We start from the raw sequence: 25,762 nt of genomic DNA, 5'->3' as shown, positions 1-25,762 counted from the left end.
AAACCACAAGAGTTCCAAGACAGAATGGAAAAGGAAGATGTCTGGTTGGTGGGGAGTATTATTCACAGCAGGGTTTAGTGTTGTGTAGGGCGGCTAACCATGACCAGTCCTTGCTAGCATTGGATAAGCCTACTAATCGGGCAATGACTTCTGCATTTACCCCACTCTGCAACACCAGAGGCTAAATTTGGCAGATGTTCGGGAGTATGCACTAAAAGAGTTTCATTAAATGAGATGGCATCATCAATAGAATCGAAGGGGTACGGCATCAGGCCAATAGAACGCAACTCTTCCGTATATTGCAAGAGGAGGTTGGTAATGATGGCCGATTGCACCTTGCACACCATGCGATGGTTCTGAATAGGCGGCAGGGTAATCCACTCAATATCTGTCGTGTGGAGAGTGCGCAGACCAGGAACACGACCAAAGGCTTGCAACAGTGCAGATCAATTGAGTCGCTTTATGCCATTCTTGTCCGAGATGATTTCCCATCCTATAATCGTAGTGGACTGTTTGGGCGATTTCCCCCGTCGTTTCAAAGTCCTCCCCAGAATGTACCGGAGATGAGTCACGCTGCTTTTCGCCCACTCCCTTTAAGTCTTGCATGAGTAGAACATTTTTGCTAGATTCGATCTGATACCCCGGATGGTGAGGCTGGTGACGGTCATCGTTTACTAAGATAGCCCTAGAAGCTGGCTCCGTGTCCAGCTCCTTCTCACTTTTGGTGGATGCCATCTCTAGTACCTTTCCTATTTGAGTGATTTTATTGTCAACAGATTTGAAAAAAGCAGGTAGTTGGTTTTGAGACGATTGCGCTTTCTCAACAGTAAGGGTCTGCGCCTTCTGAAGTGGGAATTTTTTGTAGTTTTTATTAGAGAAAGTTTCCCTAGGATCCATGCCATTTTCAGTGATTTTCTCTATTTCTGGATCGGTTGCTGGTGGAGGTACGTTGCTCTTTGCCATTTTTTTTTTAGTTTTTTCGTTTGCTTTTACTTGGACAACAGGTTCCTCTTTAGAAATTTGGGTCGCTTTTTTACGATCTGCTTTCCTTTTCAAGGCGCAGAAAAAGTATTTTCTCCCTCCTTGAAATAAAGGAACGCTCTACCTGGGGGGGAGGGGAGGGAGACTTTCAGCAACTGCAGGTGGAATGCTATCAGGAACAGAATCAATGCGGTCATTGTTCTCAAATAGTTTGATTAGTGCTGAGGGGCTGTCCGGGTGGAATACCTGACCCCCCTCCGTAGAGCCAAAAGAATCCCCCGATTTCTCTTCCCCAGGGCCATGTTGTAAGAAAAATAGCACCTGTTCCAGCTTCTCAGCATGTGAAGCAACTTCCATACATAGTTGGGCATGCGTGAGAATGTGGCAGGAGGTGTCAGGTCTTGGAGCAATCGCAGTTTGCGCAAATGATTGCGGGAATGCGTAAGTAACACAGGGAACATTTGTGATTTTGGATTCATTCAGGGGGGCAGCTGGTTCATCTGTTTGCGTAGTCATGGAGATATTTTGAGGTGCGTCCATTTTCAACGGTTTCTGCTCCTCTGGTGCTCGTCTAAGACTGTCAGCAAATATGAAACCCTCCAATTTATTAAGTTTTAATAGGATTTCTGTCAACGCTGATTTGCAGTCCCTCAATTCGTAATGCGTGTACTCATGGGCTCGATCCAATAGATTCAGTATTCTCGTTGGTACGGGGTAGGATGCTTCAAGGGATTGCATGTCCTCAGTGGGTTCTAAGATGTCAAAACCCAATGGGTGATTTGACAGCTTTTTAGCAGGCGAGTACAATGGGTCTATTTCAGATTTTGTAGTACCACTTGGTGCTCGGGTTGGGGAGGAAGGCCAAGAACTAGAAACAGGAAAGTTGGAGGGTTTAGATTCATGCAAAGGAGGTGCTGGAGAGATGTTTATATCCTCGATGTGTACCACATCTTTGCAATGAATATGCACATCCGCTCTCTTGCAACTAGGGTAAGTGACGGGAGTGGAAGGTCCAACTGAGATCCGCACACGTTTTTCAAGCGCTGCGAGTACGACTGGGGCTAGTATGGAATTGTCAGAGGGTGAGGAGGGAATGTCCTCGATCGAATGCCCGGGGCCAGGAGGTATGATATCCATACGCATGCTGAGGAAGCTTTTGCGGGATGGTTTGGGTGAGATCTTACTTAGTGTAGGATCAGCGCCAAGGGAAGGAGACCCATTTGTTGCAGCTGCGAGTGTTTGGGCATGCGCATAGGAAAATGCCACCTCATGCTTTGTTAGGTCCTGGTCAGTTACGGGACCCCAGTGCGCCGCCAGGCCGGTGCCTTCACTCGGCATAGAAGCAGCACTCCTCACAAATTCCTTTGATAGTGGCATTCGTTTGTTTTTCCGTTTTTTTTTTGGCGTTTGCAGGTTTGCAAGGAGACAATTTTAGAGGGTGACCCACTACGTAAGCAAGAAACCATTTAGGCCTAGCGTGCTACGCTCTGTGAGGGCCAAGCGCAAAGTCCCACAGAAACACCACCCAGACCAAGTAATTTCTGAATTGAGAATCAGCCAAGGGGCCCGTGCTCCCCGCCTCACCGCCCAACAGCCCAAAGCCACTTGGAACCCACTTCGATTGCCACCTACTTTGATTGTGTCACTGTTTTGGCAGCAACATAATTCAAGAAGTGGAGTTATATAATCAAACAGTACGTTAGATATTCATAAACTCACCTCTGTGCAAAATAGCAGATTGATTGAACAAAACAGCCCTATATCCGATGGGCTAGAGATGGGAACCGACCCATGGGCTAGAGTAAAAAACAAGGAGATAGTTTTTTACACCAGCGATAGGATGCCAAAACGCCCCAGAGGTATTGTACGGTGGCCACGGATGTTAGACAACGGTTTTGGCCCTTTTATGCACCCAGCGCACCGTTAACGGTACTTCAAATGTACTTCCACGATGTGCGCGCACGGGTGCGCTGGGTGCGCGTGATTTGTTTCAGCCATGGGGGCGTCACGACACCAAGGGGCAGGACACGCCTTCAAAGCGGGAGGGAGATTAACATAATACGCGATTTGTGTATTAGATTTGCAACGTGAGCTGTTACACGTGAGCTCGTCAAGCATAACAAAGACACTAGCACAACGTGACCCGTGCAACGTGCATAACATGGCACAAGCCTCGTAAGACCTTGTGTGTGATTAAACTCCAAGCAGGCAAACAGTCACCTTCACTTCCTGTAGGAGAGCCCAGGCACTTGTGCATCCGAAAAAGACTTCCTGATGCCTCCGTGTTTGAATGCGTGGGTACACGGGGAGTCTGCTTCCAAGGGAGCTCCGGTAGTATACGGCCACAGTTAACAGTACGTCAAATGTACTTCCTAGTGTTATTGAAACAGCATCTTAACCACTAGTGAGACCTGTTAAGGACTTGATGAAGGGACACAAGCAGTGGCATGAGTCGGAGGTAAGAGGGGGTGACCCTGGACACCTCTAGCTGCACGGCAACGCTCTGGCACGATGACTTGGAATCGGGTAACCAATACCCTTTTCCCCACAGTACCTTAGGTTAGAAGAAAATGTTTGTGCTAGATACTCTCACGTTGAAGCTCTGGACCAGACCTCCATATTCCTTGGTATGCTGACTGAAGGCAGGACAATGGACCGTGTCTTTCAGCAGCAGTCTTGATGGAGTACCTGTAGCACGACTTTCAGCAACTTCTTGGTTCACTCTGCAGTTTTGGCACCTCTTCTGCAGCACCAAAAAAGGACACGGCAAGTTGGAACGGATCTCTGTTGGGGATAATTCTCAATTCTTTGTTAATTCCCTTCTACCTTAGAGACCCCAGCTCTTTTGCTGCACTTTAGGACTTTTAATTTTCTTCCTGGAGAAAGTGAGACGTTTTTCCCATTTTCGTATTTTTCTTTGATTTGAACCCTGTGTTTCTTTTGGTTTTGGAGTCTTACAAATTCCATAGCCATCATCTTTTAGTATTGTGATGCACAGCACCCTCAATGCAGTGTCAAAGAGAGGTCCTTTGGACTTCTGCTAAGGTTTAAATACCTTCTCTTGGATAAACTAGTGTTTCAAGAGTAGTAAAGTGAAACTGACATTACTTGCCTTTTTTTAAATGGATTGTGTCCTCCAACGTATTCCTCCTCTTTGACATGTAATGTCCAGCTTCAGCTGCTATGGAAAACTTTTTTCGGCAGAGGGCGCTGTGCGTCGATGGTGTTCCCTTGAAGGCCTCTGCTGAGGGTGATTTCATCAGAGATCATATATAGCACACGCGTTGACCTCAGTTTGGTTTTTCCGCATCAGCTTTTGCTTCATCTAACAAGAATCGGCACGCCTCATTGTCTGATGCTTTTTCGAGAAATTGTTTGAGGAAAAGAGAAAAAAAATGCTTCGCAATGTCTTCATCCTCGATGCCATAAACACCAAAAACAGGTTATAAAAAATTACGATCCATGGTGGGAAAGGCTTTGAGGGAGCGGAAGGGGAAACTCCAGGTAGGAAGATTACCCAAATCTCCTAAACCCTGACCTGCTAAGCCTTCGACCGACGAGTCAAGAGGAGATACTCCTCAGAGGAAGAAGGCGAAGCGCTCTAGGTCTAGGAGTGGCTCGCACCACTCTACGTGTCTGTGAACAAGTTTAAGAGGAGGCACCAGAAGTCTCCTTCCTCAGGTCTTCCTCCGACGATTCACCTGAAAGGGTCGCATGTCCCACAAAAAACATCTAGCCCAGCAGAATGGGAAGCTTTCCGGAAGGAAATGTTGAAAACATTGGAAAACAGGGTCATGCTCCTACCCAGCCTTCCAAGCAAGCCATTAAGGACAGGTCTCGCTCAAAATCAAGCGTGCCCTTGAGCCCGGGAAAACGACCTGACAAACTACGGGAGCCCTCAAGGCCTTCTTCCGATGAAAAGCACAAAGAAAAGTCTAGATAGATGTCCTCGACACCCGTCGGGCTATCCACAACTTCGAAGACGGCTACGCCGCATATGTTGACTGTTCAATCGAAGCCAAGCTCCCCTCAGTTGGCGCCAATAAAACCTTCCACGCCATCAAAGTCTGCACTGACTCCATCTGAAAGTTTATACTCCTTTACCCAGAAAGGAGTTTTTCAAATCCCTCTTCATTTCTATGAAGATGAGGAACGCTCTGATGAGGAAGATGCTCCTCTTAGACTGCAATATGGGACGCCCAATGCTCCAGTGTCTGATATCGGAGGAGTCCAGAATTAAAGATTTATATGAAAATGTACAGTCTGTGAGTGGAGTTGATGCTTCACCCGAGCTGGAGTTTGGTAGACCTGAGCCTGGCGAACATGCTGACGCTCCATACAGACAACTCCTGTCCAGGGTTGTAGAGTACCTAGGATGGAGCGGATCACCACTCCCTTATGAACAGGACGATTTAACTGAAATTTTGGATGAAGGTCCCCAAGCTGACCTGGTTTTGCCATTCCATATGGCTTTACAAAAAAGGGTGGCTGGAAATTGGCAAACGCTGGATACCAATCTGGCAGTTAACAAAAATCTGACACGAAAATACTGCCCCTCCAGTAGTGACCCAGACTACCTGCGAAACACCCCACTCCGGAGAGTCTGGTGATGCAGGCAGCTACAGCAACGTTGAAGCTGGCGGCGTACCCTACCACCCCTCCTGATGGGGACGACAAGCGTGTAGATGGATGGGCAAGAAAGGTATACTCCTACTTCCCGTCACCTTTCCCCCATACTTATGGGGACATTCCTCCGTCCTGTGCACTTTGTAAAAAGCATCACATTTTTAAAAAATGTGTTCTTCTCTTTTTACGCGGGGTACCGCATGCGGCCGTAACCCAGCCCTTAGCTCCGCCCAGCGCATCGACCATCAGTCATTTTCTCCACTCGCTCGAGACTGGACGCACTTGCATCTTCGGAAGATTTTTTGCCTTCCAGTTCCTCCTCTCTTGCTCTGGCTTAGCGGTCACGTGGTAGTCCGTCTATGCCGTTTCAGCTAGTCTTTCCATATTGTTCTTCTCGTCAGCGATGCTTCGCTAGAGCGGATCCCCACCCTCTTTGCTTAGCGTGTTTGGTCCGGACCACCGGTGGGACTCGTGCTTTTATTGCAACTCCCTTTCGGTCCGGGCGCTTCAACGTCATTTGAAGCGGTGGGAGGTGTTGTTTCAACGCACTCCACCGGCGCATTTTCAAACTTTTATCGACGAGAAGAAGAAACGCCCGGTGAGTTCTTTAGTTTTTAGAGCACCCCGGCTGGGGGACTCCTTTCCGGGGTCTTCCCGATCCGGGACGAGCGTCAAAAGCTCTATTACCGGGGCTAGCCCCGAGGTGCCTTCCTGGCCTAAAAACTGTACCAGAGATTTCTCTGAGGGCTTCCGTAAGGGGCCTATTGACACCGGATTACATTCCGAGTCCCCTCTTGTGGGGGCTATTTGTGGGCCCAGTTCTACTGAGGCGTCAGGTACCAGAGCTTGCTTCGAGGTCTCCTTGGTTGGAGCTTCCCGTAAAATCACTGGGGTACGCCCCTGAAACCTCGGTTGAGGTTGTTGATACAAAACGGAAATTCGAGGCACCTCGTGAAGAGGCTTTTACCGGACTCTGGTCCGAGGCCTGTCATTTAGAGGCTAAGGTGACCAACAGTTCTGAGGCCTGTTAAGGTCTTGTCGGTGAGGTGTGTTCTTCGTCGTTCCTGCTCTTGCGGAGACTCCAGATCTGCTGAGGGGGCACGGAGTGAGGTTTTGGACCATAATCCCTCTGTTACCAGCAGTGCTGAGGTCCTTCCTTTGAAGGCTAGTTTGGCTGTTACTATGTCACAGAAGCAGTCTAGGCCCCACAGTACCGGTTCGGCGGAGGTGCCTTGTGTTAAGGCTAAAATGAAGACCCCTGACCCACCTGTGTGGACCCCTACTTCACTTCCACGCATGTCGCAGTTCTCCTTAGGTGCCGTATTTTGGATACATCCCTTACAACTATGCCATCGGCCCTGGGTGTAGGGGGTGGATTTTCAGGTGAACATCGGTTTCCTTGTGCACATCAGTTTCGTCCAGTTTATGACTGGAACTCTCGGATGCCTCTACGGCACAATGTCTCGCTTCCTGCAGCATTAGCGCCCTTGATTTGTATGTAGACACCAGTGGGTAAGGGCCCTCTTGGCAACCCTCTCCCGTACGCCCCTGGAATTACTCCGCTCATGAGAGGCTTCCTCCTGTCGTGCCCAAATCATCAGCGGACGACGCCTTTATCGGCAAGTTTCAAAAACGGATGCGTTCCAACCCCGTGAAGGAGTAATTTGGAGGCTTGTTTAGGGGGATATGCCCGCCTGCGCTGACGGTCCCAGCTGCGGTTCCTGTGGCTCTGCCGGTGCTGCCCTTACTGGCTGGGCCTCCCCCAACTCTTCCACCCCTGCCTCCGTTGTCCCCAGTGGACAAGGCGATTGTGGTGCCGGATGTGGCTCAGCCTGATCCGGACCTGTGGGACGACGTGCAGGGCGATCAGGACAGCGAAGACCAGCACCACTCTGTCAGAGCTTTTCATGACCGGGTGATGGACATGTGTCTGTTGGATGTTCCAGTACCTAAGGCACCCGCTCCGCAGGAGGGCGTGCTTTCGGGGGCGTTCACCTCATCTCCTTCGGAGCGTACCGGCTTGTTCTTGCAGAAAGACGTTTTGGCCGAGGTCTGTAAAGTTTGGGAGAAACCACACTCTGGACTGTTTGTCAACAAGAAGATTGATGCACATTACAGGCTCCATTCTTTGGAAGAGGTGGCCGTAGCATTGTCTGTCCCCCCCCCCCCTCCTCCACGGTAGTGGCTGCAGCCACTTTGCGATCCCGACCTGCGTCATCCTCTTCTACGACGGTTACACAGGTTCTGGCCAAAGAGGATAAGCTTCTCGACTCCCTTGCGAGGAAGATTTTCGCTAACTCAGCCCTGCAGCTGTGTCAAGCCAATGCAGAACTGATGGTAGCGGGGGTGAATATGAAAATGTGGAAAGGTCTGTCAGTTTGAGGAGTGTATTCCCGCTGTAAACCTGGAAGATTTCAAAGCAGGGCTTGTCGGACGCCAGGGTCTTGGCACAGGATCTGTTCGAGGTTGCGGCGCATCACGTCGACACCTCGGCCCGGCGCCTTATGCTTGGTGTGTATACCTCTCGTCGGGCTTGGCTGCAAGTTCTCTAAGGAAGTGCAGGATAAGGTTTTGGACCTGCCTTTTGATGGCAAGGAGCTTTTTCATTCTACAACAGACGTGGAGCTCACTAAAACTAAGGACAGCATTCAGACCGCCAAGTCCTTGTCTGTCCTGGTAAAACCTCCTTTCAGGACATGGAGATCATTGTCAAACTCTCGGCCCTCCTCTGGTTTCGGGTTTTTTTTAGAACGAAAATCCCGCAGGGTTGACACCCCTTTGGGCAATTCCCACCGAAGGCAGCAACAGAGTCGGGGTTTCCTCCTGCTCCTCAGCCTCCTCAGATTCAGGTGGTGCTGCCACCGAGAAACAAGGGTTTTCTGCACACGAGACCCCATTGTAGGTGGCAGATAGTTGGTGAGTTTAGTTTTGTTCTCAATGGATGGGACCTGATTCCATAAGGCTTCCAGTTTTCTTTTTTCGGTATGTAAGGTTTTTAACTCGGGTGGGGGGGGCAAAAAAGAGAGAAGGTAATGATATGTCCATAGTTGTGGTTCGATAGCGGTAATTGAAATATCACAGTAAGTCAGCTTCCCAATCTAGAGTCCTTCATTTGTCATGGGTAGGCTGTGTGACATTTTGGTTAAAGCCATGTTCTGTGAGTATTGGCAATTGTTGATGCTCGGATATGATATGGCATTTATAATGCGCCAATACACAAGTGTTTCAAGGTGCGACTAGGCAAGGGAGGGGAACAGGGAGGACGGACAACGATCCTACTAGGCCAGGTGTCATTCAGATCGTGCAAGTGCATGGGTAGGGGGCAGGGACAGTGCAGTACATGAGAAAGATGAACAATTAATAAGTAAACGGCCAGCATGTGGCAAGTGCATGATTAAGTGCTGTTAGTGTATGTGTGTTTAAACCTGGTAGTTTGGCAGTAAGTACTTCACAAGAGGGGAATGTATGGGTACTAGCTAATCTAAGGTCTAAGTTAATCTTGGATATGATGGCAATACCCCCTCCTCTAGACTGTCCACTCTTATAATAGAGTAATTGTCTGGTATGGCGAGCAAAAGTGAAGGGCCAGCTGCTGCATGCAGCCCTGATTCTGTTATGGCCATGAAATCGAGGTTTTTGGCTGTGATAAGGTCGGCAATGTCTGTCACATGAGCTACCAGAGATCTGGTGTTTATTAACGCGCCCTTAATAGTTTGGGTAGAAACGTTGATAGGGGTGACACTCGGTTTTACCTGTTTTTGTTTATTAGGAGTGTTCGTAGTTTAGATTTTTTTTTTTTTTGTTGCTAGGGTCCTAGAGGTTTTTAACAATAGTTAGTGGTGGTTCTTTGTGACAAGTGTTAGCGATAGGCATGTAGTTAGTTGCAAATCTAGAGCCCACTAACTCACGCCGGACCTTTCGTGGGCAATCATTTTCCCACTCTCCCAATAGACAATATGGCTCAGGGAGTACCCCATGGTCCTCGGGCTAAGGCTCCTCTAGTAACTACTAATATCAACAAAGATGCCCCCGTAGAGGCATGGGTAGAGGCAGGAACTCTACTCCTAGAGGTTGCCTGGCCTCCACCTCAAAGTGACTTGCCGATCCGGGTCCCCTCCCACGCTTCCCCGGTCAGGGGTCGCTTTTCATCATTCATCCATGCTTGGGAGGGGATCACATCAGACCAGTGGGTTTTAAAGACAGTTGCCTATAGCATAGTTTCACCAGCCATCTCCATACTACCCACCGAAAAGCAGACATCTGTCGCCAGAACACCTGTGCATCCTGCTGGAAGTAGTTCAGGTCCTGCTGTAAAAGGGCACCATATAAGTCATCCCCATTCTCCAGGTAAACTAGAGTATTTATTCAGTGTACTTCCTTGTACCCAAAAAGGATCTCGCCATGCGCTCTGTTTTAGGCCTGCGGCCGCCGAACTATATCGAACCTCAAAAATTCAGGATGACAACATAGCAGGAGGTAATCCCACTGCTGCAGCAGGAGAATTACATGGCCACATTGGACATGAAAGATGCATACTTTCATATTTCAATGTGGCCAGCGCACCGAAAGTACCTGCCGTTCATGATTGAGAACACCCACTATCCGTTAAGTTTCCCCCTTTGGCATTGCCTCAGCACCATGGGTATTCACGAAGGTGCTGGTGGTATTAGCTGCTCACCTGCGCAGGCAGTCCATCCCAGTCTAACATTACCTCGATGACTGCCTCATAAAATGGGGGAATCGTACGGAACATGCCAAACAAATACCCAGATCTACTCTTCAACCTAAGTTTCTCTATCAACGAGAAAAAATCCAGTCTTGACCCCAATCAAGTAAAACCGTTTCTGGGGGCTCTAATCCAGACCAGAGACGGCCTTTTCCTTTCCTCCAAGGAGAGGGTTCAAAACCTGCTGCTGTTCCAGATCCCTCAGTATGTAGCCAGTCACCAGGTGACAGTATTCAAAGCCATGTGACTGTTGGGAATGATGGCATCCTGCATCTACTTAGTTCGTCACGCTCATCTGTGCATGCACCCCATGGTGTCCGGCCAGCGGGACATTCTAGTGATTGTCCCGGCAGCCCTCGTTCAGTCTCTGCAGTGGTGGTCAAGGGAAAACCTTCTGCAGGGGAAAAACTTCACCACCCCACAGTAGAAGCCACTCTCACCACAGACACATCTCTGACGGGGTGGGTCTGGCACACCTCCTTCAACAGCAGATCATCCAATAACATTAACCTGTTGGAACTGCTACTAGTGTTCAAGGTCCTGAAGGCCTTCCAGACACACGTCCAGGGCAATACAGTTCTAGTCCTCATGGACAGTACTACGGCCATGTATTAAACAAACAAGGGGGCACTCACTCTCCAGGGCTGTTCAAACTGTCCCAGAACATGTGGAAGTGGGCACTCAAACACATGTTCCTCATTTCACCACATGTTTCAGGGGAACTCAATCTTTTGGCGGACGTACTTGGCAGAGACCCCAACCCCTAGGGCACCCCCCCTCTCCTGCAACCCCACCTCCTCCTACCATAGAGCACGTGTGGCGGTTACAGCCGGATATGGTACTCCACATCTTTGCAGAATGGGGCTTCACAGAGATGGACTTATATGCCACTCTGGAGAACACCCAATGCCCAGATTATGACTCTAGGTACTCTCAGAACCACTCCAAGGTGAACAGTCTTTGGGTAACATGTGTCTACGCTTTTCTCCCTGATTCCCCTGCTCAACAGAATAGTGCACAAGATGCACCAAGAGCCAGTCAGGATGATTCTGGTGGACCCTATGGGGGCCCACCAGCCCTAGTTCTCCCATTTCATGGCAATGTCAGTCTCCCCTCCCAGGAAGCTGCCATGGCCATACAACATGTCTAAAGACTAGGGGGATACACTACATCCATGCCCTCAAACCCTCATGCAGCCTGGCTCCTGAGGTCATAGAGTTTGGGCACCTCCAGCTCCCTCAAAGATGCATGGACATACTCAGATGCACGGAATCCTAACACCAGGCATTGCTACTTCAGCAAATGGAAGCGCTTTGTCACCTGGTGTAATGGCAAGGGCATCAATCCTATTGAATGCTCACCTAAAGATATGTCCTATACCTAACCCACCTGTTGGATTCAGGACTAGTTTTCAGTTCTCTAAAGGTCCACTTAGCCACGCTTTAAGCATACACAAGGTCCCAGAGCAAGGTATTGTGGTGGAAAATTCCTGTAATAAAAGTCTTTATGGAAGGGGTAAAGAGACTTCATCCCCCTGTTTCCAACCCAGCTTCCAGTCGGAACCTGAATGTTGTTCTTACCAGACTAATGGGGCCTCCCTTTGAACCATTGTATAAAACAGCCTTAAAGCACTCGCCTACAAGACCGCCTTCTTGGTGGCGATCACCTCTGAGAGTTAGTGAACTGCAGGCCCTTTCAGTTCAGGACTCATTTGTTACGATTCACAAAGATAAGGTGGTTTTGCGCACACATCCTCGCTTTGTGCCTACATTTTTCTCAAAGTTCCATGTAAACCAGTCCATAGAACTACCTACCTTTTTCCAGAACCGCACTAACGTGGCAGAAAGAAGCCCCCACACACTGGATGTAAAGAGAGCAGCTATCTACTACCTGGAAAAAATAAAGCCAAGAAGGAAAACAAACCAGTTCTTTGTTTCAGGGCAGTTGGGACCCTGTCTCTAAATCGGCTAGCTCCAAGTGGATCGTAAACTGCATCACACTGTGTTTCTCTCTTGCTAAGAGAGATCTACCCTTCACTCCTAGAGCACACTCCACTCTGGGTACACGCGCTACCATAGCATTAATTACAAATGTTCCTCTTGATTCCATTTGCAAAGCAGCAACCTGGAGTTCTGTGCACACATTTACACAACACTACTGCCCAGATACACACACTAGGTCTGATTCTCAGGTGGGAGAAGCGTTTCTAAGACATCTCTTTGCTACTGTTCGTTCACACATCCCACCACCATTTCTGGGTACTGCTCGATAGTCTATGCACAGCATGTGATTCTAAGCAGATTAACAAACATCTGAAGACATGCATTACTCACAGTAATAGCATTTCTGAGGATTGTATCTGCTTGGATTCACATGCGCCCACCCTTCCTCTGCTCGTGGAGTAGTAGGAACATAGACGTCTTACACCATCTCTCTTCTGTACTTGCTCAGGATGACTGTCTCCCTCACGGCAGAAAAAACGCAACCAGAGGGACTCGATGCATGAGGGATTTTGGGTACAATACACGTTACGGTTAGTGTTAGTCACACCCATGTCGATGTCCCCTTTCGATGTTCGAAAGAAAGATGCAATACTCAGTGATTTCCACTAGATGTTGGACAGATGCCATCATCAGAAATGCTATTACGGTGAGTAATGCATGTTATTCTTACTACACACCGGCCTGGTTCCTAGACCTTTGTGGCACCAGGTTTTTGTTGGGGATGGGTGCGAGACGGGTTGGAGGCCTTCCAAAACTGAATCCGAATAATAGTGCTTTGTTGTACGTCACCTTGATTTGGGGGAAAGGAACTCTGAGTTGTGTGACTCCGTAATAAACCGCGACAGGCCTTCCCTGGAGTTGATCGTTGCAGCATCTGCACATGGGGTGTACATCAGACTTTCCTCCATTAGTGGGATGGGCCTTTAACATTTCCCATTATCTCCTATCAAACGGAGAACTGACACTGGAACTCTCCTTAATGTGATTTTGGCCGTACTTGCCTGCCCTTGGGCATTTTACCTGAATCTGGACTAAGATTCACCATTTCGGTACTTACCCGTGGACGTCTATCCATTATAAAGTCATGCCTGTCAATTCTGCAATGGTAAATGTACTTTAAACTCTGTAACCAACACAGTGTATATTTCCCCATGAAATGTATCTGGAAGGTAACTTATTGAAATGTTTGAATCTTGGAATCCTTTGCTATAGTTTTAGTTGCATCCTCTATACGTATTAGTGGTGTCCAGACGGGCATTAATACTGTCAAAAGTTCCAACGGGGTCCAAGAAGATTTGGTTTAGGCCTTATGGATTTAAACTACTTTAGGGATAACATATTATTCAATTTAGCAAACTTGGGTCTCCCTTTTTAATCCCATACCCTGCCATATGTTCGGTGCTGACCATCAGGTATACGTCCTTTGTGCATATATTAGTTTTCAATGTGTCGTATTTGCACTTGGTTGTGCAGGCTAGTAGGTATTTACCTACTCTTAAGATGGATGAAGTTTAGGAGGCCACCCTCGGTTTATTGAAACAGGGGAACCTTCTGGACAAGCTAGACAAATCTAGGTAGCTTGGCAGGCGGTCAAGGCTAAGTCTCAGGAGGGTTGAGAGTGATCGGAAGCTCACAATGAGCACACACAGCAACACACCACAAATTACTCTTAGACAAGTGTATATGAAAAAGATCTATAGTTTTATTGTAGGCCGGAACAAATGGACACAAATCCTTGAACTGTACAGTATATATACACACATTACATTTCCTAGTGCAATTCAGTTACAAGCTACCACTGCATCCTGTGAAGAAAGGGGTGAGGTTTAGTACACACATGACAGTAGGTTATTCTTCAGAGTTCGTTTCCAACCCTAAGAGAGGAGCCTTGTGCTCAATGGTACAGTTGTGCTTAAAAACGCACAATCTCACAGATGATCAAGAGCGGGTATTCTTTGCAGGGCTGTAGCAAAGTTAGGAAGGGGCTTTAGGCGATGAAGAATATGTTCCCACTACTCGAGTAGGCCCTGCCCTTGGCGGCAAAGCATTATTCAGTTTGAGAATAGCTAGGGAGCGCAGGCTAACCCAGCCAGGTTCGACTACCTTAAAGGGATACTCGTGCGTTAAAACGATTGGCTATATCAGGGGCCACCGGTAATTTCTGCAAGTACTCACCGACCCTCGGCACAGTCCAGACCAAACTTCGCCAGTTTAGCCGAGGTTGCTACTGGGTTCGAGTCCTGCAGTTTCGCGGTGCTCTGGCTCTCAGCATCTGCAGTGGAGAACGATTGTCGGTGACGGGACAGTTGCCTTTTCTCAGCTTCCTTAGGAGTATGAAGAATTCTGATGCACTTGGCTTCAGGGCACAGGAGAGCAGAACAGTAGGTGAACAATAGCGACTGTCACTACTAGGCAGTGATGCGGGAATCGGGGTGCCGGCTGTGTTACGTACTCTCCTAATTCGGGACCCAGAGGAACTAGTCTCGGGTCTGCACTCGAGACTGCGGCAGAGCAGCAGCATACCCTGAGGTAGAGCTGAACAGTTCACTGGATGAACCGGGAACACTTCCGAAGGGGCTCGTTCGGTGAATAAGCCGGGGGTGATGAGAGCAGTTGTTCCCACTACTTGCAAGGTGCGATGCACCTTGGCAAGCCTTCTTGATCGAAGAAGGCGGCAGGGGTCGAAGGGTATCGAAACCTTCCAAAGCGTCTCCCGCAGTTTCACAAGTCTGTTTCTTGGCTCCTTCTGTAGTTCGGTGACAAAACAGGTGATCGACCTGGAATGGCTGCAGAGCCCCTTCTCTTAGCAAAGATTAGGTTTATGCCAAAATTGAGGACTTCCAATAGAAGATCTGCTCTCTTGCAGGCATTCCAGACGTGGACCAATCACGGACCACAGTGGTATGTCATTCAGGCACTCCAGACATCCCGGCACTAGCAGTTTGGATTTGAATTAGACATTTCCAGCCTTCTTCCTGAGCACACATACGTGACAGGCAGAAGCCTGCATAAGAGATCGGTTTTTGCTGGAGGCTGCATGTCCAAATAAGGAAAACCCGGGTTACTCGACCTGGGTGAAGGCAGGGGATAAAATGGCCATGGGACAGAACAAAAGACTTTGTGGCGCAGCCATTTTTGGAACTAGCCAGTCTTCAGCCAAAAGCAGTAAACGCGGTTTAACTTGATAAAGTAAAACATTATAAAAAAGTAACTGCTCCCACCAGCTCCTCCCAGGCACACTCGTACAATCACCAAAAAATCATTTGAGGGTCTCTAGGGCCATAAAATAAAAAAGACCCCAGCGTCTTTGTGAGAGTGTTATATGTGTGACTAGTTTAAGTGTGTTGGATTTTCTGATTTTTCTGGAGGACTTTGGTAATTAATTGTATATCTTTGTCGATTTACTACCCCAATGTAAGAGTTAATCCTGGTCACTCTGCTCATGCAGCCCACGTGTAAGAGGTTTGTTTGGCTTTGCTTTCTTGCCAGGGAAGTGTTTTAGCCTTCCTCGTAGAGTTAGTTGTAGTGTCCTCAACATTGGATGGTACAAAGGCTGCCTTAACAACACTGATCACATAAAGGCCCCATCTTGTTTTAGCGACTATAACTTGCTCTCTGAGGCAGGCAGAATTCATGACCACATATGGCAACATCTGTACAGCACTTACTTTTTACCAGGAAACAATGACTTGTGTGTCAAGGGTTCCCAGTAGGGCCTCATGGCTGGAAGCAGAGTGTAGGACTTTCAAAATCAAATCTTTTGCTGTTTTCATTTAGTCCTTATGCAGAAATAACAATTACTGTTTTACATGTCTGTAAACTAAATGAGATGTTTAAACAATTATAGTCTGTATCATTCAATACATTAAAAGCTGTACATTTCTGCTTTTGTTAAGTTGTGCCCTTTTTCCTGTCGCATAGATTCTTCCTAAAACCCTGGGAAAGCTCAACAAGCTGACTAACCTGAACGTAGACCGTAACCGGCTCACCGTGCTCCCTTCTGAGATCGGTGGATGTGCCTGCCTGAATGTGCTTTCTTTACGAGACAACCGCCTAACGTGCCTCCCTTCAGAACTGGCTGATGCCACAGAGCTTCATGTTTTGGATGTGGCAGGGAACAGGTAAATGCAACTTCTGATTTGCTGTGCTCCAGAATGCCATCAGCCAACTGAAAACCTGCAGGCTGGCAGACCTCTTCCATCGTTGTCTTAAATGATCCAGGCTTGCTTTAAGACCACTACACACAACGGACTACAGGTGTAAGCAAAACCAACCTTGGGTATAAGTCTGTACTACTCAGTTTTTGGTAGCAGAGCTGAGCAGCCAGGCTTATCTCAAGAAGGAATGTGAACTGTAATGCTGTTACACAGAGGTCTACAATCACAGGTGTTCAAATAAACTCTTACACTCCAGGTTTTGTGTTAAATACTTAATAATGTAACTGTCAGTTATAAAACATTCATAAGGAGTCAATATAATCACACACAAATATACTTCAGTGCTGCACACTGTAGGTTTCTGAGGCATTCAGAATACTTTGAAGGAGGAGCAAAAAGGCATAGGTTATCAGAACATAAAAAGAATAGTTATTTCTTAGGCAGTGCAGATATTTTGAGTTCACCAGAATTCAATTCAATAGGCTAGGTCAAAGTCAATGGGCTAAAGTCTTGGATAGGATAAAGCAGTTCTGGTAGATAAACGGAAAAGTCTCTGCCAAAGTTCTCAGGAATAGTTTGTAAAAAGAAGAATCATATTTTGGGTCACAAGCTGATTAGGCCTGTGAGTTGGGAAAGTTTCAAGTACTTTCACTGCGAGAGGTAAGTTCTCTTGTCTGGTTTTACAGTACCTTTTTAGAAATTAAGAAAAAGATGCAGCTGGTGACCTCTGTTCCTGGCAGTTCCTGCAGATCTCGCTGTCCCTGGGCCTCAGTCGTGGGGACAAGAGGGAGGAAGTCGGTGGGACTCCTGCACTGGGACTGGTCAAAAAGCTGGCAACTGGCAAATCTGCAATTCGCAAACAAGCTGGTGTCCCCGTTATTCGTTTTTCTGCAACACTCTTAGGAAAATACAACCAGCTCAGAGAAAGGTATCCAGGTGGCTTGGTGTCGAGTTAATTGGTCCCACCAACTCCAAGAGTAGTAGTCCTTACAGGGCTTCTCTGTCGAGATGAACTTGGTGATTCGGGCCCACAGCAGGGCTTCACCGGGCAAACCAACAGTCCAGGAGTTGCAGCAGCTGTCCTCTTCAAGCTAGTCTTCGGTTCTTTCGTTCCAGTGGTCGACTCTGCCTTCCAGGCCAAGAGACTCACCTTTTATCCAGTTCTCTCCCATTCATTCCATCCTAGCTGTCACTCACCCAGCAGGGTGGCTGTCATTGCCGGACAGTCAGCCAGTGAATCACCACGGAGTGCATTTTGGTCTCCTAGGAGACTAAGCACAGGGAGTTTCGGGCACCTTCCTCACTTCCTGCCCACCCCAGACAATCGGGCGCCAGAGGCGATCTTCACTCCTGAAGCCCGCCAAAAGCGATAAAACAAAGGGACCAGACCTGGTTTGGCACGCAGAGCAAAACTCTAGAAGGACATTTCCACAAAGAAATGGCGAAACAAGAAGATTGGGACCTGTTTTTGCAGAGGGGGCTCAGACGCCACCTTGAAAAACATGGCTCCCGCGATTTAACGCTACCGGTGTTCGCGGTCGGGAAAAATCATGGTAGTTTGTTGTAAAACCACTGCCACCAGCCATTGTGAGAGAAAAGGGTAGCATTTGACTGCTACATGAGTTTCTAGACACAGGGGATACTAGGTAACCCCTCCAGCACTCTATTGTAAGATATTTAAAGTCAATTAAACTTTACTTGCTCTGGGAAACAGTAGTTTATCCCAGAGAAGCTATTTAAATCTTGGGAAAGCCTGAAAGGCTTCGCTGGGCCGTGCTGTGACACATGCCTATGGAGTTGGTTAGACTCCATAATCAAAAAGAAATACAAACAGAAAACAATTAGAATTAAAATTACAAAGTTCAGCAAAAGAGCTGGGGCGTCTCTAAGGTAGAGAGGAATTGGCATATTTTGAGAATTCTACCTAACAATAGGGTATTGAAAATAGTACATTTATCGATGCATCCCAACCAGAAATGTGTTATTGCCGCTGTTAAATTGCTGCTGAAATAGCATAGCAATTGCAATGCCTAAAGGCTTGCCTACATCTCTGCTGAATACAGAGTGCAGAAAGGCTTCAGACATTACTCAAAGAAAAAAAATCAAATGGCTGAAATTACAGAACTTTCTGCAGCTAAGTATCAATAAGGCCAGGTCCTGCCTGGCTATAATGCTATTCCATGCAAAAAACTATGATGAAAAGCTTGAGCTACATTATGGAAAGGGTCAAGATGATAAATAAGTTTGGTAACTGTGAGGTTTATTTAGCTTGCTGGCCAACACTGCCTTTAAAGCATCTTGGCAGAAAAATGTGCATATTTCATCTAGGTCAGATTATCAAAGCGGGGAGAGGAGGGTGCTAGTAGATGGTCTTCCGAGTTAGATATGAAGTATTTTGGAACTAGCAAGTTACACACAGTTGCGTGTACTTGCCTTACCCATGACTGACTTGAAATACATTTTTGAATTAAACAGCTGACCGTGCCTTCTAGACTGCAGCATAAACTGAAGCCTTAAATTGGCAAAGATATAGAATAGCTTAAGTGGGAAAGGGTGCACCAAAGCGTTTAGACTGAAAACACCCATTACGTCATGTAATGTAATATGGCATTTGTATAGCACCCATTCCCATTGGTATTGCTGCAAAGTGCTGTAGATGAACGCCCTTGGAGTACTGAAGTCTGGTTTGAGAGGTTGGTCAAAGGAGTTTGAAGTGCACGCATGCATTTTAGCCAGTCTGAGCTAGTTGGGGGTGACTAAGTCCCTGCTAGCAACTGGCTTGTCGACGGATGCTGTGGATGCTTTGGAGGCTGTCGGGAGGGTAGGATTGTGTCCAGCTAGACCGAACATTTATCATGGGACTGCATTCTACTGGCAGAGGTGGCGATATCAGATCAAGTAGTGGGTGATTGCAGATGTGCGCTAATGTGGAGTGATGCTGCTATCTTCCATCGAGATGGAGTGTGATACATACCCGTGAGTCATAGCTGATCGTTTGTTCCGTTGACGGAGTGCAGGTCCTGTCTTGTGGATCTACGGGAGTCATTTCTGTGCATGCTCTGTACTTTCTTGGAGTCATTTATCGAGGCCCCATCCTACCTGCCTGGGGGTGAGGTTCACCCGAGAGGCGAATTAGGTATGTCAAAGCACGGAGGATAGGGTTGGGGAGGGCGGGAGCCATGTCTTGAGTGCCTTCTGGAAGGCAAGGAGATCCTCTAGGCGTTGGATGTTAAAAGGGATAGAGTTCCATATTGTAAGTGCTTGGATGGAAAAGGAGGAAATCCCCCTATTCTGGTCGATTTGACAGAAGGGATGAAGAGGAGTCGTCCGGTGCCTGATCTGGGGTTTCTGTAAAGGGTGAGCTTGTGCTGTAGATCCTGTGGGCCTGTATTGTGCAGAGCACGGTGGGTGATGCACATAAGCCTGGAAGGTGGGACTATCACCCAACAGAGAGCCAGTGAAGGACATGGTGGACTGTTGTGATATGATCGCTTTGACCTAGGACAAACTTGGTTGCAGTGTTTTGGACCCATTGGAGTTTTCCAAGAGGAGATGCAGGGGAATCCTGGTATAGGGAGTTGTCCTAGTCTAGGCGAGAGAGTACGATAGTCGTGATTGTGGCGACTCTGTGAGGGTAGGAGTGGTAGGGGAAGATGCTTCAGAGAATGCGTAGGTGTAGATGGCATGATTGTGATAGAGTTGTGATGTGAAAGTGTCGGATCTGTGTCCAGGTACATCCATGTTTTTTTTACTGTGTTGGAGGTATGGGGCAGAGGGCCTTGGGAGGATGCCCAGTTGGTGGGCTGGGGCTATGAGGGTAGCTTTCCTGCAGATCATGATTTCCGTTTTTCCGGCGTTGAGAAGGTGGTTAGTGGTCATTCAGTGGTTGATTTTTGTGAAGGGGTGGGTGTTGGCTTTGTCCTTTGGGATCATGAAGATGATCTGTGTCTCATCTGCGTAGTCGTAGCAAGTTGGGCCATGTGAACGGATAAGTGCCGGGCGGGGCTCAGGTAGAGGCTAAAGAGCCGGGGTCATAGGGAGGTGCCCTGTGGTACTCCACTGGTGACAGGGTGTGGATTTGAGGAGAATGGAAGCATGCAAGTAATGTGGGATCTGTAGGTGAGGAAGGGGCATATCCACTTCAATGCTGTATCCTTGATGCCGAGCCAGTGGAGTCTGTCCGTGAGAGTGCGATGGTCAATGGGGTTGAAGGCAGCAGAAAGGTAGAGGAGGATTGGTGCGGCACAACATTCTGAGGTTCTTTTGAGATCATCCCAGATTGAGACTAGGGAGCATTCAGTGCCTCTTAGGGGTCTGAAGCCGGTCTTGCCGGGGTTGCGGAGGAGGTTGGATTCAGTGAAGAGCCATAGCTGGGAGTAGGCTCTTTGATTAATTAGTTTGGCTATGAAATGGTTGTTTGAGATAGGTAGTAGTTGGTCGGTAGAAGGGGGTCAAGGGAGGGTATTTTTAGCAGGGGTTTGGTGTGTGATGTCTTGAAGACTGCTGGGAATGTGCCTGAAGTAAGGGATGAGTTAATGGTGGATCTTGCGATGCTGCCGGTACAGGTTGAGGAAAGGAAATCTTTTAGGAGAGCAGTTTGGCAAGGATCTCCAGGATATCCAAAGGGATGGCTGCTGGCAGGTAGCTTAAGGAATTCAGAATGTGAGGTGGGAGAGAAAGTAGAGAAGAGCGGGAGGGTGGTGTGAGGGTCTGTGAGGCCGGACATGGGTGCATGGCAGCGGTGGGTGCACTGATAATTTAGAGCCGATGGTGTACTTTCTTTCCGCAGCTATGTTGTGGAAGTGGTTAGAGGGGGCGTTGCAGAGTGCTTGAGTGGGGTTGGGGAAGAAAGTGCAAAGATAGGCCTTGAATACTGAGCTGTTGTGGTGGAGTTCCCTGCTGGCGTTTTGGGCATTGGAGATTCTGTTACAGTAGAATCATTTGTTGTCCTCCCAAGTGTTTTCTCTGTAGGCTTTTAACTGTTGGTTTTGTGCAGTTCTATTGGGGAATAAAATAATTACTTTAAAAATGAATAATATTAGGTTCCGTACCCCATAATGACGAACTATAAAGATAAACTGTGCAATTAAACTGTTAGAAAATGGTAACCAAAAAAAGGGACTTCATGAGCATGAGTTTTGCACATATTTGAGCTCCAAGTCATCTTAAAGGCTGCCCCTAATCCCTTCCACAGCGAGCTCACCCTGTGCCTCACCTACCATCTGTCATCTTTCTATCTTCACTATACAGCTCTTAGAAAAAAGCGGACGAGGGGGTGTGCAGGATCCCACCTCCATTTTCTTTGTATCATTTAAGTTTCGTCCAAATGCGGTACAAATTATACACCTAGGAAAGCCCCTTGGAAATTCTAGAGCCAATTAAGGCCCTGTGTAGGGACACTGTCAAAGTCCGCTTAACATGTCCTTTGGCTGCTACCTGTTTCAATTTCTACCTTTTCGACTTTATGACAAGCCAAAATTATATATTCGCTTAACCCCTAAACTCAACGGAACACATATACCTTGCATCCTTTACGCCGACGATCTTGTGAATCTCGACAAGATGCAAATCGGCCTGCAAAGGAGGCTACGGGTGCTTGAAAAATATGTCGAGCATAACAACATGACAATAAACACCTCTAAAACACAATGTCACTGACGGCAGAAAGAAACAAAGCGAAAACTATTTTGCTGTTCCTAGATGGAAACAGACTAGATGCAGCCAAAACAACAAAATACCTTGGCATCTGGCTGAACCAGTCAGAAATCGAAGCTCAATGGATGGACCATCTGAAAAACAAAAGCTGTTTGCTTTCTAGACAAGGCCTACTAATCCATAAAAAATATGGTCAATATTCCCTGAGTCCGATTCTCACTTTCTATAAGCAAAAAGCGGTGGCTATACTTAACCTCGGAAGTGAGAGCCTATTCAACATCACACATCACACATTAAAAATGGAACACAGTGGAGGGAATCTTTTGGCGCAAAGTACTCTCTTCCGAAGTCATATCCTACTAGTTTTGAATTGACAATCCAATAGCTGGAATCCATCAATGCATGGAAACACATAGGGCCTCATTACACGGAAGGCGGTAAGGGTTTACCGGTACCGGTAAACCCTTACTGCCTTACTACGAGGTCCCTTTGCGGGACCCGACCTTAACGGCTGGTTTTACCAGCCGTTAAGGATTGGGCCCGCTAAGGGACCTTGGTGCTAATTGCGGTACCGCAGACTTGGTCAGTCCTGCTTCAAAGGAGTCGGGAGGATCTTCCTGGAGCTCGTGTCTGAACTTAAAGACACTCACTCGATTCTGGTGATCCTCCCCCTGGCACTTCGGTTCCTGCAGCAGCAATGGAAGTACAGCCAGCAACGAGAGGATTTCCAGATGAGTCGACCTTTGCAGGTCTAGTCAAGGCGAATTCGGAGCTTCAACACAGCAGCAGGGCTTCACCGAGCAGACCAACGATCCAGGAGTTGCAGCTGGCGTCACCTCCAAGTTCTTGTTCAGATTCCTTCGTCCAGTGGTCGACTCCACACTCCAACCCAAAAGACTTTCCTTTTATGCAGGTTTCTCCCATTCATTTCAGCCTTGCTGTCAATCACACAGCAGGGTCTGTTCTCCAAGGACAGGCAGTCGGCCAATCACCTTTGGGTGCATTCCTGTAACAAAGGGAATTAAGCACAGAGTTTCGGGCACCTCCCTCAATTCCTGCCCCTGCCAGACATACTGGAGCCAGAGGGGGGCTTCACTCGTGAATCCCGCCAAAGACCAAACGAACAAAGGGACCAAACCTTGTTTGGCGTGCAGAGTAAATCTTAAGACAGACTTTTCCAGCAAGAAATGTCAAAAAAAGACGACCGGGGCCATTTAGACAGCTTTACTGTAGCTGCGAACGTAGGCCACGGTAAAAACACACAATGGTAGTAAAAAGTAAACCACTGCCACCAGCCATTAATTGTAGAAAGGGTAACATAAATATGTTACATGAGAAACTAGACAAAGGGGGTACTAAGTAACCACTCTAGCACCCTATGTTAAGATAGTGTGTTGTCAGTCTGGACATTTACAAAATGTAAGCAAAGTCATTTTCACATTACCTTGGAAACCGTAGTTTCACCAAGAGAAGGTATTTAAACCTTTGGGAAATTGAAGAGACTTCCCTGTGCCACTGCACTGAAGATGTGTCTCACAATGCAAAAGATGATGCCTATGGAGTTTGTCAGACTCCAAAGTTAAAAGAGAAACGGAGAAAAAATCACATTAAAATTACACGAGAGATACAAAGTCCTAAAATCCAGCAAAAAGAGCTGAGGGTCTCTAAGGTAGAAGGGAATTAGCACATTTTTGAGAATTCTCCCTAACAAAAATAATTTTTATAGATTTGCTCTGGACTGACCTGGCATTGGTTCATGCATTGGGAAGAATTCTTCTATGTCCTGCCATGCTATTACTGGATTAGGTTCCATTAACTTTCTCTTTGCAATCAATGTCGCGTGCCCTTTGTCTTCTCTTGAGTTCTATTTCCTCATAGACTTCCCTTTGCTTCTTAGAGTCTTCTCTAACCTTTTCCTTTTCCTGTCTCTTCACCTCTCCTCTCATTTGCCCTACGCACCTCATGCCTTTGTATTCTTTTATCCCTCAACTTCTGTTCTTCTTCCTTTTTCTTTTCTAGCTTATCTCGTTCTTCAATGGCTCTCTATCATACTTTCTTTGCTCGTCTGTTCCTGTTTTTTCAACTGCTCATCTTGATACAGCTGTTCCCTTCGTCTGTCCTTTATTTTAGCCTTGTCGTCTTTTAATTGTTGATCTTTCTTTATCTTTTTTATCTTGCTCATCCTGATCTTCCTGCCATCAAGTTTGAGCAATATCTGACTGCCCATCCTCCCGTTCCGTATGAGCGCTACCTCGTCAGCCTTGTCTTGCTCTCCTTTCCATCTTTTTATTTCTCTCTATATCTAGAGACATTCCTGGTTGGTCACGTCTCTCCTTTGCCTTTTTTTCCTTGTCCCACAGGACTTGATATCGCATCACTTTCTGGAGTTTTTTTCAGGACTCTCGTCGCTGCTACATGCAGGTAATTTATACGTTGGGTTACTATACCCCGTCGCTGCCTTAAGCTCTCTTAAAGGATATAATCATATAGCTGTCGTACTATCGTTATTTACTTCAGGCACGGTAGGTGGAGCAGAAGGCTCTTCACCCCTCTCTTTGCACTGGTTAAGCATCCAGTCTTCAGGAGGTGGGTCTTCCCGTTACTCCTGGTACATTTTCCAGTGCTCTAAGCTCGCTAACCTTTTTTCTAACTTCTTCCCAGTATATGCTGCATACAAATATATAGTCATATGTTGCAAGACCGCTTTTGCCAGTGTACACCCTTGTGGCCATGGTATGAACATTTTGTCTGCTGTACCCTTAACCCATTCTGCACTGCTTAAGCTTGAGTGCGTCTTTTGGCAGCTGTCTGCACAAGTGTGTAAGTGGAGTAATATCCTCCACCATGACATCGTCACAATCGACTGTCACCACTTACTGTTATTTTTACACAGATTAAATGCTTTCCAGGAAAATAATACAGTATGAGCGTGGACCAAACGTTGCAGCTCCAAGCCTCTAGATCACTTTTATTTCAATCTACTTATTCAAAAAGCCGGACAACTATGAATACATTTCTTCTAATCATCGTTTCCACCATAGTCTATTTCTTTCTTATTTCTCAATGTTTCATTTATTTACCACATATATCTCATACAATATACAGACAATACTGACAGACTGGCTGCCCCACATATACTTTAGTCCACGCTCTTCGTGACAATTTCTGCCCCTAAAATGACTCTGATGGAGTATGAGCTGTCCTCTTTAACAACAGCCTATGTATCCACTTGGATTTTCGGACGGGCTCCTTCTAGACGTCCTTGACGTAGGTTAACGGGCTTACTATATACATCGCTCCTCGTCTATATACCTTACACTGTGACGCTCATCGTCTTTGAATAAATCCCCAACAAACCCTCCGTTATCACTCTTCGCCAAGTTATTCTATTTGCCACCTCACTCAGCCTACTCACCATTCGTTTTTTCGACTTCTGACTCTCGTGAACGTCCCCTCCTCAAATCAGCCGCTTCAGTCTTTAGTCCACTCAGCTTCCTGTAGATGTCGGGAAGGGATTTTTCACTTGAAAACAAGGAGCCCGCCCCACCTGTACTTCCAAGATTTATTTTAAACTGAAGGCTGCTATCTACAAGGAGCTTTACGTTCTTTTAGCT

The 25,762-nt window shown here is 47.1% G+C and overlaps 1 protein-coding gene across 27 annotated transcripts in view; it reads left to right on the top strand.

The window, feature by feature from the left end:
* SCRIB (scribble planar cell polarity protein) overlaps positions 1 to 25,762 on the top strand; it is a 1,329,907-nt gene that overhangs the window by 393,277 nt on the left and 910,868 nt on the right. For all 27 annotated transcript variants that reach the window (XR_011278687.1, XM_069621824.1, XM_069621823.1 and 24 more), the window contains exon 10: positions 16,258 to 16,457. Coding sequence is in view for 26 of the 27 variants with exons in the window: in XM_069621824.1 (XP_069477925.1) it covers positions 16,258 to 16,457 (200 nt within the window). In the remaining variant the exon portion in view is untranslated. The remainder of the gene's footprint in view (positions 1 to 16,257; positions 16,458 to 25,762) is intronic.

The sequence above is a fragment of the Ambystoma mexicanum genome, chromosome 5q (genome assembly GCF_040938575.1).
Source record: "Ambystoma mexicanum isolate Mex_15411 chromosome 5q, UKY_AmexF1_1, whole genome shotgun sequence".
Taxonomy (NCBI): Eukaryota; Metazoa; Chordata; class Amphibia; order Caudata; family Ambystomatidae; genus Ambystoma; species Ambystoma mexicanum.
This window is presented reverse-complemented; position numbering and strand designations above follow the sequence as displayed.